The sequence below is a fragment of the Rattus norvegicus genome, chromosome 15 (assembly GCF_021556685.1).
Source record: "Rattus norvegicus strain SHRSP/BbbUtx chromosome 15, alternate assembly SHRSP_T2T, whole genome shotgun sequence".
Classification (NCBI taxonomy): Eukaryota; Metazoa; Chordata; class Mammalia; order Rodentia; family Muridae; genus Rattus; species Rattus norvegicus.
The window spans coordinates 3,992,461-4,007,741 of NC_141548.1; the positions used below are offsets into that span (position 1 = coordinate 3,992,461).

General features: G+C 46.4%; 1 protein-coding gene and 1 pseudogene across 2 annotated transcripts in view; one reads left to right on the forward strand and one right to left on the reverse strand.

Annotated features, from left to right (window-relative positions):
• The window catches only part of Ecd (ecdysoneless cell cycle regulator), a 31,475-nt gene extending 17,984 nt beyond the window's left edge, over nucleotides 1–13,491 (forward strand). Inside the window, exons 11-15 of one of the 2 annotated variants that reach the window (NM_001427195.1) lie at nucleotides 4,740–4,846; nucleotides 4,959–5,145; nucleotides 6,753–6,820; nucleotides 9,779–9,984; nucleotides 13,063–13,491. In NM_001427195.1, coding sequence (NP_001414124.1) covers nucleotides 4,740–4,846; nucleotides 4,959–5,145; nucleotides 6,753–6,820; nucleotides 9,779–9,984; nucleotides 13,063–13,278 — 784 coding nt within the window. In that variant the 3' untranslated portion in view covers nucleotides 13,279–13,491. Of the gene's footprint in view, nucleotides 1–411; nucleotides 2,486–4,739; nucleotides 4,847–4,958; nucleotides 5,146–6,752; nucleotides 6,821–9,778; nucleotides 9,985–13,062 lie in introns of those variants that run through there. The other variant, XM_087586588.1, reaches the window with a different exon arrangement.
• On the reverse strand, nucleotides 1,084–2,135 carry Nsdhl-ps1 (NAD(P) dependent steroid dehydrogenase-like, pseudogene 1; annotated as a pseudogene).
• Nucleotides 13,492–15,281: the final 1,790 nt, after the last annotated feature.

Sequence of the window (15,281 nt, forward strand, 5' to 3'; positions counted from 1 at the left end):
GTGTGTGTGTGTGTGTGTGTGTGTGTGTGTGTGTGTGAGAGAGAGAGAGAGAGAGAGAGAGAGAGAGAGAGAGAGAGAGTGAGAGAGTGTGAGAGTGTTAGGACAACTTTCAAAGATTCGGACTTTGAAAGTTGTGCTTGGTGGACTCTGGAGGTCAGACTCAGGTCATCAGGCTTCCAGGGGCATCTTGGCTGCCCTAAGTAAGACTTCTGTTGTTGTTATGAAAAGCACAGATACTCTAGTACAAATAGGAAATGATGTGAGGAGGAAGACATTTATTCCAAAGTTGCCCACTATTATTTTGATTTATTTCCTTCTAGAGATTATAGATATTTTTATTTCTGTACTAATTTTACTTATTTATTTTTCTGAGTCCTTTTTGTTTATTTTTTTTGTTTTTGGTTTTTCAAGACAGGGTTTCTCTGTGTAGCCCTGACTGTCCTGGAACCCGCTGTGTAGACTTCTGTCTGCCTCTGTCTCCTGCCTGAATTAAAGGCATGCACCACCGTTTGCCTGGCGAGTACAGTTTTCTTTGTTTTTTGTTTTTTGATAAATGGAAATACTTTATGGAAAAACAATGGAGACAGACACTGCAACCGTCTTTGAAAGAGACCTTGAGAGTATGCGAGGGAGCAAGGAACCAGCAGTGGGTTTAGCCTTAGGGACCAGGGATTGGGGATCACATTCGTCAATACTTCTAACTATTGTATTGTGATCTTATAAATGTCTCTGATGTCTTACTGTGCTTACAATTTCTGTTGTGCCTCAATTTTTAAGACCTAAAACGAAGTCTTCACTTTCTGATTATGAACCCAGTGTTATCTTTCTGATAATGAACCCAGGAGACAGAAGTAGGGGGAGGAGAGAGAAAGACTAAACAGTAGACTGTGAGTCTGCCTGACGAAGTCCAGTGCTATCCTGGGGGAAATGTCTCCTGTTGTTGTCACCTCCAATATCATAGAGGGAGTCAGGTATGCTGTCATCTAACCAGCAAGGGGCATGCAGCTCAGAAGAAACTCACTTAGGGATATTGGTTCTTTAGAACAGAGAGGAGAAAGTTAGGGGTGAGGGCACTGGGGAGCTTCACTTGTCCTTCCGCAGGTGGTGGAAACTCTGCAGAGTCCTTTCCACAGCATCGTCCATGGTGACCAGTGGCCGGTACCCAATGAGCCTTCTGGCTTTCTCACAGCTGCAATAGTGAAATGTCCCAGCCAGTGCCACCCGAATTGGTGTAAAAGTTGGCTGGATTTGGATGAGAGGGCTGACCACAGTCACCAGTAGAGAGAGCAGGAAAGCAAGATAGTAGGCCACCCAGCAGGGGACGTGGGACTTGGGGGCCTCATACTTGAGGCCTGTCAGAATGTGGGACAGGAACGTCCAGAAAGGGATTGGCTCATCGTTGGTGATGTGAGATGCTGTCCCACCCAGAGCTGCATCTCTCTCGGGAGAGGTGCTCAGCCGTTAAGATGTCCATGAACTACACTCTCCATGGAGTCCACCAGGTTCTTCCCACTGCCAGTCATGAACTCCATCTTGCCTTTCTAGCTGCAGCAATTAAGATTGGGACCAACTGGGGGTCCCTTGGGCCAAAAATGCTATGAGGACGAATGGCTGCAGTTAAAAACTTCTTCTTAGGGTCATTGTCATCCAGTATGCTCCTTCCTGCGAGATCTCTGTATAGTAGCCAGTGACTTCATGGCATGAGGGAGTCTTCAGTCCCATGATTTATGCCAACGCCCTCACAGACAACACTGGCACTGAGGGTTAAAATGAGTCTCTGAGCTCCAGCCTCTGCACGTGTCAGTGGCAGCCTTGGTGCCAGTGAAATTCCCTCTATAAAAGTGCTCCTTGTCCTTACTGTATGGCAGGGGTGGTGCACAGGGGAAAACTGCTTACACCTTTGAGAGCTGTTGGCTGCACAGGTACCTATGACGAACTGCACCCGGGGTCATCAGAGCCTTGGTGGACACCAAATACATTGACAGCCGAGCCTCGTGCAGCAACTGCCCCACCGTGTGCTGCCCCAGGAACCCAGAGCCTCCAGTCACTGTGCGCTCTTAGCTTTGGAAACGTCACTTATCAGATGTGTTCCTGTGACCTGGCCTCTCTGATTCACCGTGGACAGCTTGTTCCATCATGACTCCATCATGACTCCAAGAATGGCCTTGTTTGCGGTCAGCTCTTCTGGGTTTAGACACTCAGAGGATCCACCTCAGCTTGTAAGCAGCCCACAGCCAGCGACACTGTTCTGTGTTTTTTAATTTATATATAGGGCTGGAGAGATGGCTCAGCGGTTAAGAGCACCGACTGCTCTTCCAGAGGTCCTGAGTTCAAATCCCAGCAACCACATGGTGGCTCACAACCATCTGTAAAGGGATCCGATGCCTTCTTCTGGTGTGTCTGAAGACAGCAACAGTGTACTCACATACAAAATAAATAAATAAATAAATAAATAAATAAATAAATAAATAAATTTATATATATATATATATATATATATATATATATGAATTTTGCCTGTATGTATATCTGTGTACCATGCATGCCTGGCTCCCTAGGGAAGCCAGAAGAGGGTGTCAGGTCCCCTGGAGCTGGGTTACAGACAGTTGAAAGCCGCCATGATGGTAACTGAACCCAGTTCCTTTGGAAAAGCAACCAGTACTGTTAACCTCCGAGTCACCTCTACAGTTCTTCATATTTGAGGAAGTGGAGTACTGTAAGGCACACAACTGTTCTCGCCACTAAGGAAAATATACAAGCTGCTTCAAACATCTACTATTTTATGCTAGGTGTGATGGTTCACTGGTATAATCCTTGCTCTCCGGAGACTGATGGAGGAGGGTCCGTGAGAGTTTGAGGCTAGCTATGTAGTTTCTAGGCCAACCTGGCCCATAAAGAGAAACCTTAACTCAAGAAACAAAACGAGCAGGATTTGGAAGTTTCAAGGGAGACTCCTACTCTCAGGCCAATCCTTTTCCAGCAGTTCTGATTTGCTCTGGTTTGGTCTTTTGACCTTTGAGTCAGAGTCTCACTATGTAGCCTAGGCTGGCCTCATATTCTTGCTCCTCTTGCCTCTTCCTCCCGAGTTTTGGGATTAAGGACATGAACCACCATGCCTGGCTTTTTAAAGTCAAACTCTTCCTCCAAACCTGTTCTTGAATCCCAGTGCATACATATCTTTTTCTTCTTTCATTTATTCATTTTATATCTGTGAGTGTTCGCCTGCCCCGTGTTTGTATTCCATGTTTGTTCTTAGTGCCTGCAGAGGTCAGAAGAGGGAATTAAATCCCTGGAACTGGAGTCACTAATGATTGTGAGCTATCGTGTGAGTGCTGGGAAACAAGTCTGGATGCTCTGCAGGAGATAAGTGTCCTTAACCTCTGAGCAGTTGCTCCAGTTTTCAGAGCCTTTTAATAATGGGGTTCATGACTCCTTTTGTCTCTCTTTTGAAACAGGGTCTTGCATAGCCCAAGCTGGCCTTGAATTTACCATGTAGCTCAGGTTAACCTTGAGCTCTTGATCTCCTACCTCTGCCTCCCAAGGCAAGTGCCGGTTAATCTCACAGTCTTTTACTAGCACCAGCCACTCTCATCCTCATCGTCTGTGGGTCTAGTCTGTAGCTCTGGTTATTATTTTCCATGTCCATATGTAAACCTGGTTCCCAGCCCCTAGTGATTCCCCTTTTTCTTTTTTATTTTTTTTTTGAAGATTTATTTAGTTATCTTATGTGAGTACGCTGTTGCTGTCTTCAGACACACAAGAAGAGAGTATCAGACTCCATTACAGATGGTTGTGAGCCACCATGTGGTTGGTAGGAATTGAACTCAGGACCTCTGGAAGAGCAGTCAGTGCTCTTAACCTCTGAGCCATCTCTCCAGTGCCAATGATTCTTCTCTTTCAATTCAACCATTAGAGCCAGGAAAATACCTCTTTGAACATGCTATTACATTTCTTCTAATATGAAAATCTATAATTCATTATTGTAATAAAATTACAATAATGAAAAGTACCAGAAATATTTATCAAAATACAAACTGCAGTGTACTTTTTTCAGATTTATTTTTAAGTGACAGATAAAATTGTGCACATGTTTTATATATATACCGTGGTGTTTTAAAGTGTGTCTCCTGCAGAATGTTTAAGTCTAAGTAAAAGGCCTATTTCCTCATATACTTGACAATGTACTCAGAACACATAGTGAGCTGTGAATGTTCTGAGTGCGTGTGTGCCGGCCACAGCATACTTGTGGAAGTCAGAGGACGCCCTGCAAGAGTGGGTGGGTCTCACTCCTGTCAGGCCCCGTCTAGTCTTTAAAGAAGCTTGTTCACACCCCAGGGAAAGTAATTCAGTGCTTTCTTCCACGTCTCTTTAGTATTTGCTGTTTCCAAATGACTGTACTTTGCCATGTTTTTAAAAGTATCTAGGCTTGTTACATTGGTTAATTTCCAGTACCTTAGCGCAGGCTGGCCTCAGACCTGCCCCGCTGCACATCTGAGATTGGTTTGGAAGTCCTGACTCTCCCGCCTCTACCTCTCAAAGTGTGCACTCTCATATCCACCCGCGTTTTCCCGCTTATTGATTGTTTTTTCTCACCCGGTAATGCTTACATAACATGGGGTGGGGACAATGTACTCTTGTTAATGAATTTGCTTCATCTAAATACTTGGGACGGTTCCATCGGTGTGGCCAGTAAGTCATGATCCGCCATAAGAAATGCTCGTGTCTTCCGTTCTTTATAGTTCGCTTGCCATGAGCCCAGGTGAAGAGATCCTAACCCTGTTAGAGACACTGCCATTTGACATCGCCGAGCTCAAGACAGAAGAAGCTGACCTTCCTCCTGAGGACGGTGAGCAGGGGCAGGAGCATGGCGGGAAGGGAGGTCAGCATAGCGGGAAGGTCGGAACTGAGACACCGTTCCGGGAGGGCCTCCTGTGACACGACACTGCTTTCCTTCTCAGATGACCAGTGGCTAGACCTCTCGCCAGACCAGCTGGATCAGCTGCTGCAAGACGCTGCGGGCAGAAAAGTCTCTCAGCCCGGTCCCCAGAAGGAGGAGCAGCAGAACTGTGATGTAGGGCAGGTCTCAGACAGCATGAAGGCCTTCATCTCCAAGGTGTCAACCCACAAGGGGGCAGAGCTGCCCAGGTGAGTGCACTGGGCCCGCCTGCCCAGTCAGTCGTTCCAGAGGCTGAAGCCATGGTCTGTGGAAAGTGTCGTGTCTACCTAGACTTTCCCAGAACTCACTATATCGACCAGGCTAGCCTTGAAAGCACAACTGTCTGCCGCCTCTGCCTCCAGAGTACTGGTGTGAGTACTGGTGTGAGTACTGGTGTGAGGAGTACTGGTGTGAGGAGTACTGGTGTGAGGAGTACTGGTGTGAGGAGTACTGGTGTGAGGAGTACTGGTGTGAGTACTGGTGTGAGTACTGGTGTGAGTACTGGTGTGAAGGCTGTGGGCTCCCATGCCCAACCTCTTTAGACTCTCATTCAGAATCTGTAGACTCCAGCGTGCAGCTCTCAGCAAACTCAAGCTTCTGATCGCCTACCATGCAAGCAGGCTGGAGTCCTGAAACTCAGAGAGGGATTTAAGGAACCTATCACAGAGCTGTGAAGTTGTTTGTGGCAAGTAACTAGGGAAAAAGTGGATAGATTATTACCCGCACAGCAAATATCCTTCTTTTCTATGGGATTGACCAGAGGCTGTGCACACCATTGACCACAGGCTGTGCACACCATTGACCACAGGCTGTGCACACCATTGACCACAGGCTGTGCACACCATTGACCACAGGCTGTGCACACCATTGACCACAGGCTGTGCACACCATTGACCACAGGCTTTGCACACCATTGACCAGAGGCTGTGCACACCATTGACCACAGGCTGTGCACACCATTGACCACAGGCTGTGCACACCATTGACCACAGGCTTTGCACACCATTGACCACAGGCTGTGCACACCATTGACCACAGGCTGTGCACACCAACAGGTACATCCTGGTGAACTCCTTCCCCAACCCAGTGAACCTTGGTCACTGTGGGTCAGTGTGGGTATTCCTGAACTGTAAGAAAAGATATGTTTATGCTCATTATTTGTTATTAAGAAAGAAAGAATGGGGGGCTGGAGAGATGGCTCAGCGGTTAAGAGCACTGACTGCTCTTCCAGAGGACCTGAGTTCAATTCCCAGCAACCATATGATGGCTCACAATATGATAGGATCTAATGGCCTCTTTTGCTGTGACTAAACACAGCTACAGTGTACTCATATAAAATAAATAAATCTTTTAAAAAGATTACTTTCAAAAGAAAGAACAAGGGAAGGTACAATTTTATCAATTTGAAAAGCTTCGATTTTAGTTATTATTGTTTTCTTGCCTTAAGCTCACATGAAATCATGATCTTCCTGACTTCAATTCCCAAATGCTGGGCTTAATGGTATAACTTGAAGTCCTATAAGACTCCATGCAAATGAGCTCAGATAATCATTTCTTCGACAAATGGGTCATCAAATACATATGCTTAAAAAAAGTGTAATTTTTACTTTTCCATCACCAGATTTTTGTATTTCTGTTGCTACTCAAGGTTAATAAGCACAAGGAATTTTTCTTATTTTTTTAAACTGAAATTTCTCTTGCTAATCTTTTCTTGGATATTTCTGGTACTTTCTATAAGAATAGCACCATCTTTGAAAATACCTCAAAGAACTGTGGTCAGGAGAAGTTACATGCTCTTTTCCCTTTTTCCTTTCAGAGACCCTTCGGAAGCCCCGATCACTTTTGATGCAGATTCTTTTCTGAATTATTTTGATAAGATTTTAGGTGAGTTACAGTGTGGTGCTTCCTGTCGGTCACTGTTGCTGGAGGACTGGGGCATTAGATCATTTATGAGCCGAGACACTACTTTCTCCTGACACTTTCAAGCGGTTTTAGACCAGAAAGTTCCGCCCTGTTGACACACTTTACAGAGGCAGCCAAGAGTGCTTGGCTTGCTAGCTGCCCACTGACCGAGGGCACGCACCTTTTCTGTTTGAAAGGGTTTTAGTGTGGTTTCCATCTTTGTTTTTCCTTTCAGATTTAATGTTTTAGAAATCAGTGAGAAAAAGGAATCAGCACAGGGGACTGGGGAGGTAGCTCGCACAGGGGACTGGGGAGGTGGCAGCCAGCGATGTGCTTGCTGCACAGGAACGTGAGGCCTGAGCTCAGATCACTAGCGTTCTCGTAAAAAGCCCGAGTCCCAGGCCTGAGGGACAGATAGACAGGCCGATCCCTGGAGTTTGCTGCTGAACTCCAGGTGCAGTGGAGAGGCTCTGTGTCAGATACAAGGCAAAGACTGATGGAAGACACCTGACATCAACTTTCATCCTCCACATGCATGTATGCACATGCAGACACACGGGCACACACGTATGCACATGCATGTATATACACACAAAACAAAACCACAGGGTGTGAATAGACTGCACACTGGAGGATAACAGGAAATGTTTGAAAATGGTCAACTCTTCCTAGTAAACAAGCAAAATAAATGCATGATTTTTTTCTTACCTTATAGAAAAAATTAACAATTTGCTATTTTTAAGAGTTGGAGAAATGAACATCATCAAACTCTTCAAGAAGAGATATGTCATCTTTTTACAGGACAGTTTGAGACTCTTGGAAGTCATTTTCACTTAGCAATTTCCCTTCATGCTTTGCTCTGTGAAAGATATATGGTCACTGACTGTCACTACAGTGCTTCTCTGTAGTGCCAGAGTCCTAGTTCATTTACCCAAGAGAGAAATGGGTGAATAAGTCACCGTCTCAGGAGTTTGCACGGCCATAAGAAAGTGTGAAGTCACCCGTCTTCCGCAAGAAGAAGAATACAGACATAGAAAGAATATACAAAAGCAGACCGTAGTTCATCTACATTTAAGAAAGAGAACTGTGGGACTGGCTTAATGGTCTTTCAAGGAACTGGGGTTTGGTTCTGAGAAATAAGTCAGGTGGCTCACAACCTTCTATAACTCCAGCTCTAGGGAATCCAATACCCTCTTCGGGCCCATGCTACACACCTGGGAGTATGCACGCACACACACACACACACACACACACACACACACACACACACACACAGAGGAGTATGCATGTACACACATGGGAGTATGCATGTACACACATGGGAGTATGCATGCACACACACACACACAGGAGTATGCATGTACACACACACAGGAGTATGCATGTACACACATGGGAGTATGCACGCACACACACACACACACCCACACACACACACACACACACACACAGGAGTATGCATGTACACACATGGGACATGGGAGTATGCACACACACACACACACACACAGAGGAGTATGCATGTACACACATGGGACATGGGAGTATGCACGCACACACACACACACACCCACACACACACACACACACACAGGAGTATGCATGTACACACATGGGAGTATGCATGCACACACACACACACACACACAGGAGTATGCATGTACACACATGGGACATGGGAGTATGCATGCACACACACACACACACACAGGAGTATGCATGTACACACATGGGACATGGGAGTATGCATGCACACACACACACAGAGGAGTATGCATGCACACACATGGGAGTATGCATGCACACACACAGAGGAGTATGCATGTACACACATGGGAGTATGCATGCACGACGCACACGGAAGTGTGCATGTACACGCACAAATGAAAATCTTTTACTGGATGGAGGCAAGCTCTGTATTTGCCTGTACACAAAGCTGTGGCTGTTCCATCCGACATCTAGACCCCAGCCGAGTGTTCAAGGATGTCTCAGAGAAGTCAGGGAGCTAGGAAATAGTCTCTGTGTACTTGAATGTTGACATCAGTGCTTATTTATGGAGTTTTCTAGTTTTTAATGTGTATTTGTATTTCTTAAAGACTTATTTTATGTATGAGTGTTTTGTCTGTGTGTATTTATGTGCACAATGTGTGTCCCTAGTCACCGAGATGGCCAGAAAGAGTGTTGGATGCCCTAGAACTGGAGTCCCAGACAGTTGTAATCACTGTGCGAGACAAGTGCTCTTAGCTTCTCTCCAGCTCCCGGACTTTTATTTCTATTTTTTATGTTTTGGTCCTCATACCTGCAACTCAGTCTCTCTCCCACTGAGCTATACTCCCAGCCCAGTGTCTAAATAGAAATTATTATTGTTGTTGTTGTTATTATTGGTGGTGGTGGTGGTGGTGGTGGTGGTGGTGGCAGGCGTGTGTGTAGTGTGTGTGGGAGTGTATGTCTAACATGGTTATAAAGATCAGACGGCGACTGTGTGGAGTGTTCCTCTCCTTCCACCGTTGGGTCACCAGGACACACTGCAGGCGCCTGTCCTTGGCAGCTCTCTCAAAAGGCCGGCTTTGCATCTTCTTAAGAAAAAGACTTTTAATCAGATTCACATTGAAAAACAGGTTGAATCTCTTGACTCAGCCTGTTCTCCTTCCTATAAATGTCTCCCTGAATCACGGTTTTGGGAAGGGTTTTTTTTTTTTTTTTCCTTGAGACAGGGTTTCTCTGTGTAGCCCTGGCCATTCTGTAACTCCCTCTGTAGACCAGGCTGGCCTCAGACTCAGAGATCTGCCTGCTCTTGTCTCCCAAGTGCTGGGATCAAGGATTCTTACAGAGGAGTAGGATTAAGTCATTTGGTCCTGGTGGAACATTCCAGTCCTTCTGAGAGGTATAACCCTGCTCAAAAAATGTGACCAAGTGGTTCTTCCTGTTTCAATCATGTAGGGACAAAGCCTCAGGAGTCAGACTCTGATGACCAGGACGAAGATGACTTGGAGTGTTTAGACAGCGACGATGACTTGGGCTTGGAAGCTCAGGAGTCTGAATCTCTGAAAGGAGCTCTTGGCAGTCTCAAGTCCTACATGGCCCAGATGGACCAGGAACTGGCACACACCTGCATGGGAAAAAGCTTCAGTACCCGGAAGCAATTGGTAAGTGTGTGTTAGCCTGTCCTTCTCTAAGTGTCTTAACCTGCCCTTCTCTAAATGTGTGTTAGCCTGTCCTTCTCTAAGTGTCTTAACCTGCCCTTCTCTAAGTGTCTTAACCTGCCCTTCTCTAAATGTGTGTTAGCCTGTCCTTCTCTAAATGTGTGTTAGCCTGTCCTTCTCTAAGTGTCTTAACCTGCCCTTCTCTAAATGTGTGTTAGCCTGTCCTTCTCTAAGTGTCTTAACCTGCCCTTCTCTAAATGTGTGTTAGCCTGTCCTTCTCTAAGTGTCTTAACCTGCCCTTCTCTAAATGTGTGTTAGCCTGTCCTTCTCTAAGTGTCTTAACCTGCCCTTCTCTAAATGTGTGTTAGCCTGTCCTTCTCTAAGTGTCTTAACCTGCCCTTCTCTAAGTGTGCGTAGGAGAGTGAGTCATGTTTCATCTGAGTTTCCCTTTCCTTTCTTTTCTTTTGGATTTGTGAGGTTTGAAATAAATGAGTGCTAATTTAATTAGCTGACTGATTAATGTAAGAATTGGCCCCAGGACCTGGGATGCATGCTAAGCTCAGAGCCCATCACTAAGCTATACTCCCAACCCCAAGAGTGCTAGTTTCCCATAGCATTGGTGCAGCGAAAGGTTGTTGAGGCCAGGTGCAATGGCGTACTGTGATTCACAGCTGCGGACAAGGCTGAGAAGGGAGGAGGAGCGATTGAGCCCAAGGGTTTGAGCCCCACGGGGCCACATTGAGTCTTCGAAAGAAGGGCAGGTGCCAGGAGCACAGTTCAGTGGTAGAGCAGGTATCTGGTGCACAAAGCCTTTGGTTGATTCCTCAGCCCTGAAAGGACAAAGCAGTTTATAAACTTGGTTTTCTATACATAAATGTAATGACTGCTTCTTCCTCTCCTTTCCCCTTCTCTGTCCCGCCCCTTCCTTTCCTTCACCATAGTGAGTTTCCCAAAGTGGCTTTAACTCTTGGGTTCAAGTGATCCTCCTACCTCGGCCTCCTGAGTAGCTGGGTACAGACATAGCGGGGAGAGGCTACCGCGGAGATGGCTCAGCCATTAGAGTGCTTGCTGCTCCTGCAGAGGACCTGGATTCAGCAGGGTAACTCACAACTCCAGTTCAGGAGACCCGACGCCCTCTTCTGCTCTCCAAAGGCACCAGGCATGCCCTGGGTGCACATAGATCCATGCAAGCAAAACATTCGTACGCATAAAATAAATGCATCTTATCAAAAACCCCAGAATATTTAATTTCTTTAAAAATGTATCTATGGGTGTTTTGTGTGCATGTATGTCTATGTACCATGTGTATGTATGCTTGGTGCCCTCGGAGGCCAGAAGAGGCATCAGATTTTCTAGGGCTGAAGTTACGGATGGAACTGGAATTACATCAGTTGTAAGCTGCCAAGTAGGTGCTGGGAATCAGTCCTGGGCCTTCTAGATCCTCAGAAGGTGCTCCCAACCGCTAAGCTACACACACACACACACACACACACACACACACACACACACACAGAGCAAGAGAGAGTGAGAGAGAAATTACGAGAAGAGAGAGAGAGAGAATAAACTTTTAAAATATTCTAAAGAAGCCAAGCATAGTGGCAGGCAGCTTTAATCCCCGCATTCAGGAGGCAGAGGCAGGTGGATCTCTGTGAGTTTGAGGCCATCCTGGTCTACAGAGAGAGTTCTAGGACAGCCATGGATATATGGAGAGACCCTGTCTCGAAAAACCAAAAAATGAAGTAAAAATAAAGAATTAAAGATAGCTAAGAGGAGCTTAAATGCCTGAATAACTTCAATCTTAATTGTTTCTTACCCCCCAGTTAAGAGCCAAACGTAGCACTTCTCTCGTTTATGTACTCACCTCAGTGGTTTAGCAGCACCGTGTCCCAGCAGGAGGCCTCCCGGAGCAGCAGACACCGTCAGGAGCAGACTCTGAAACAGCTCAGCCAGCTACTGCGCTGTGCTGTCTGACTAACCAGCAACCTCACGCCACAGAATAGTGTGGAATAACAGCCCGTGAGAGCTCATGTTAATATGAACGTCTTGCTTACCCGTCTAAACTACATTTAAAATACAGTTGCTTTCCACCCAATAAAGGTGGTTTATTAGACTAAAGTGTGAATAAATATTGCCTAAGGGTCTTGATATAATAAAGGCCTTTATTAAGCAGGATGGACAAATAGCTGAAATTTCGTTTTGGGAAGTCTTGAGAGAGGCAGACTGTGGTCCAAGGCCACATTTGAGTGACAAAGAGAGAAATGAATGTCTTTAGGTCAAGACGCAGTTTTCAGATCTTTCCCAGCCTGTGAAGTTGGAGGCCCAAGTAACAGCTAGATCCCCTTCCAACGCTGTGGTCAGGGAACAGAAAGGGAATCCAGGTCTTCATTTGGGAGATTTGGATTTTGTCTTTTATTAATTATTAATGTTAATGCAGGCTATGAGTGTACCTCTTTACTGATAGCTATCTCTTGGGGATTATTTCAAAGCAGGGACAGGCGTGTTCGGTTTGTAGGAATTCTTTTGCAACAGAAATGTGGCCCCATCTTCAGAGCTAAGTTCCTTTTGTTTTGTTTTAAGCTAGGATACTGGTTCACGCGTCCTTAAGCTCCGTGTGTGACTGAGGGTGACTGCTCTCTGGCGTTTCCCTCCCAAGTACTGGGATCACAGGCGTGTGCCACCATGCCTGATGGAGCCAGGTGTTAATATATGCATTAAATTACAGTGTTAGAGCTCATTTTGACTTTGCGTCACTAAGGATTGGGAATTTCATTTTTGGTTCTTTTTTTTTTTTTTTTTTTTTCGGAGCTGGGGATCCAACCCAGGGCCTTGCGCTTCCTAGGCAAGCGCTCTACCACTGAGCTAAATCCCCAACCCCGGGAATTTCATTTTTAATTTGGGATTCAAATATATATATATTATTAAGTTAATGCATTTTACTGTAACCAACCAACATGTAACCTAAAGGGTTGGTAATACTGTTTCATGTTGTTCTCCTTCTCTCCCTCCCTCCCCCCTCCTTCTCTCCCTCCCTCCCTCCTTCTCTCCCTCCTTCCCTCCCTCCCTTCTTCTCTCTAACATAAGGACCCTCCATCCCAGACTGCAAATGACAATTCAGATGAGGAAGATTCTGGTGCAGGAGATTGCACTGTTGAAGCTGTGGATGTCGACCTGAACCTGGTCTCAAATATACTGGAATCCTACAGCTCCCAAGCTGGCCTGGCAGGACCTGCTTCCAATCTGCTACACAGCATGGGCGTGCGGCTGCCTGACAACGCCGACCACCATAGCAGCCAGTGACAGTGAGCCTGCACATCGCCGCCCTTCTCACTGAATTAACAGGGAGTGACTGTGCTCATTCTCCCCCACTCTTCATAAGAGTGTCTTCTGCACAGGCTTCAGAGTCCCAGCGCCACCTCTCCCAAGTACTCATGAGCGCCTTCGGTTTGCTTTAAGTTTTCCCAAGACGGGGTTTCCCTTGTAGTTTAATAAAACATTGCCCTGTTGGTGTAATTCTGAATCTTCAGTTTCTCCCTTAGGCATGTTCCTCCTCGGGTCAGAATTCTAAGTTGGCAAAATCCCATTTCATTCACTTTTTAATGAGATAGAAAGTGTTCAGTCTGCACGTGCTCCTAATTCAGGGTGAAGAACGGATCATTCTTTAGTTAGCCAACTAAGGACATTAGCGCACAGACTGGGTCTGACTGAGGCCTCTCACCCCTGGGTGTCTCACTTGGCTTCTGTCCCCTGTCCCCTCGTCCGTCTCCTCCGCACTCATCTGCCCTGCTGCCTGTATCGTGTATTCATTTAGGTCTCGGTTCCGTCTGCAGGGAGATGTGGTGTTTCCTTGTTCATCCTCACTGCCCTCTCTTGGTCCCCACTAATTCCCCTCCGGCTCCATGTCAGTCACGGTTACCTTCTTTGTTTTTATTGGGAGTCTCTTGTGAGGGTGGCCTCAAATTTCCTGTTGTTGGGACACATGAAGGAAATTGATTTTATTTTTCATTGGAAATTTAGACTTTTTTCCTGTTCATGTTCGTCATATTGGCAAGTCCTTGATCCTCCTTTTCTACCTCCTAAGTGCTGGGATTACAGGCGTGGGCCATCGCACTCTACTCTTACTGTGTATTGTCCTGTGAGAGCCAAATGCTGGGGTGGGGCTGGAGAGATGGCTCAGAGGTTTAGCGTGCAGTTCTTGCAGAGACAGAGTTCCATTCCCAGCACCCACAGGGTGGCTCACACCCGCCTGGAAATCCAGCTACACAGGGTTCTGATGCCCTCTTCTGGCCTCAGTGGGTACTGCCTGCATGTAGCGTACACACATACTAGTAAATGGCGCGTACACATTGTGAGGTCTGAATTGAACCTCTTCCAGGACCTCTCGAATGAGACTCATGGAGACGGTGATAGATGCGACAGGCATGCGGGGGTGGGGGGTGTCCTCCCGCCTCAAAGGGAGACGAACTGGGGCAGACTCTGACAGGGAGTTTTATATATACCTTGCAGACAGCAAACAATGGGGCAGAATTCAAACAATTGGTAACTAAGTGGGGTCTTATTGATGGGACAAAGTGACCTCCAGGCTGATTCATGGTCAGTGGACTGGTCTGGACTTTCCAGGGGGGACGGTTGGGAGTCACAGGTAGCCTTGTTTGTCAGTTTGGTTTGCAGTTCTCTGGGAACTAACTACTCCCTGGAAGGGAGGGTCTTTGTGCTTGGAGGTTTGAGGTGGACTTTCCCACTGGCCTCAGATTCACCCCAAGTCTGGCTCTTTCAACATGAAATACAAATAATTACAAAGAAAAGCATCAGGCTGGGTGGAGAGCCCTGTCAATAAAATGCTTGCCACACCTTTCAGTTCCCCAGAATCCACCTGAAGGGGCTGGAGAGATGGCTCAGTGGTTGAGTCCCGGCTGCTCTTCCAGAGGCCCCAGCTTCAATCCCCAGCAACCACAGTGGCAGCTCACGACTGTTTGTAGCTCTAGTTTGGAGGGATTTGGCAGCTTCACAGACATACATGCAGGCAAAACACCAGTGCACAGTCTAAAAAAAAAAAATCCACCTAAAAAAGCCAGCCATGGTGGCAGATGCTTGTAATCTAAGACCGGGAATCACCATAGCTTGCCGGCTGGCTAACCTAGCCTAATCAGCAAGGTCCAGGCCAGTGAGAGCCTTTCTCAGAAACCATGTGGATGGCTTACGAGAATGACACCTGAGATTGACCTCTGACCTCTACACCTGCACATACACACACACACATACACGCACGCACTCGCGTAGATAAAATGCTTCTTTTTGTTAGG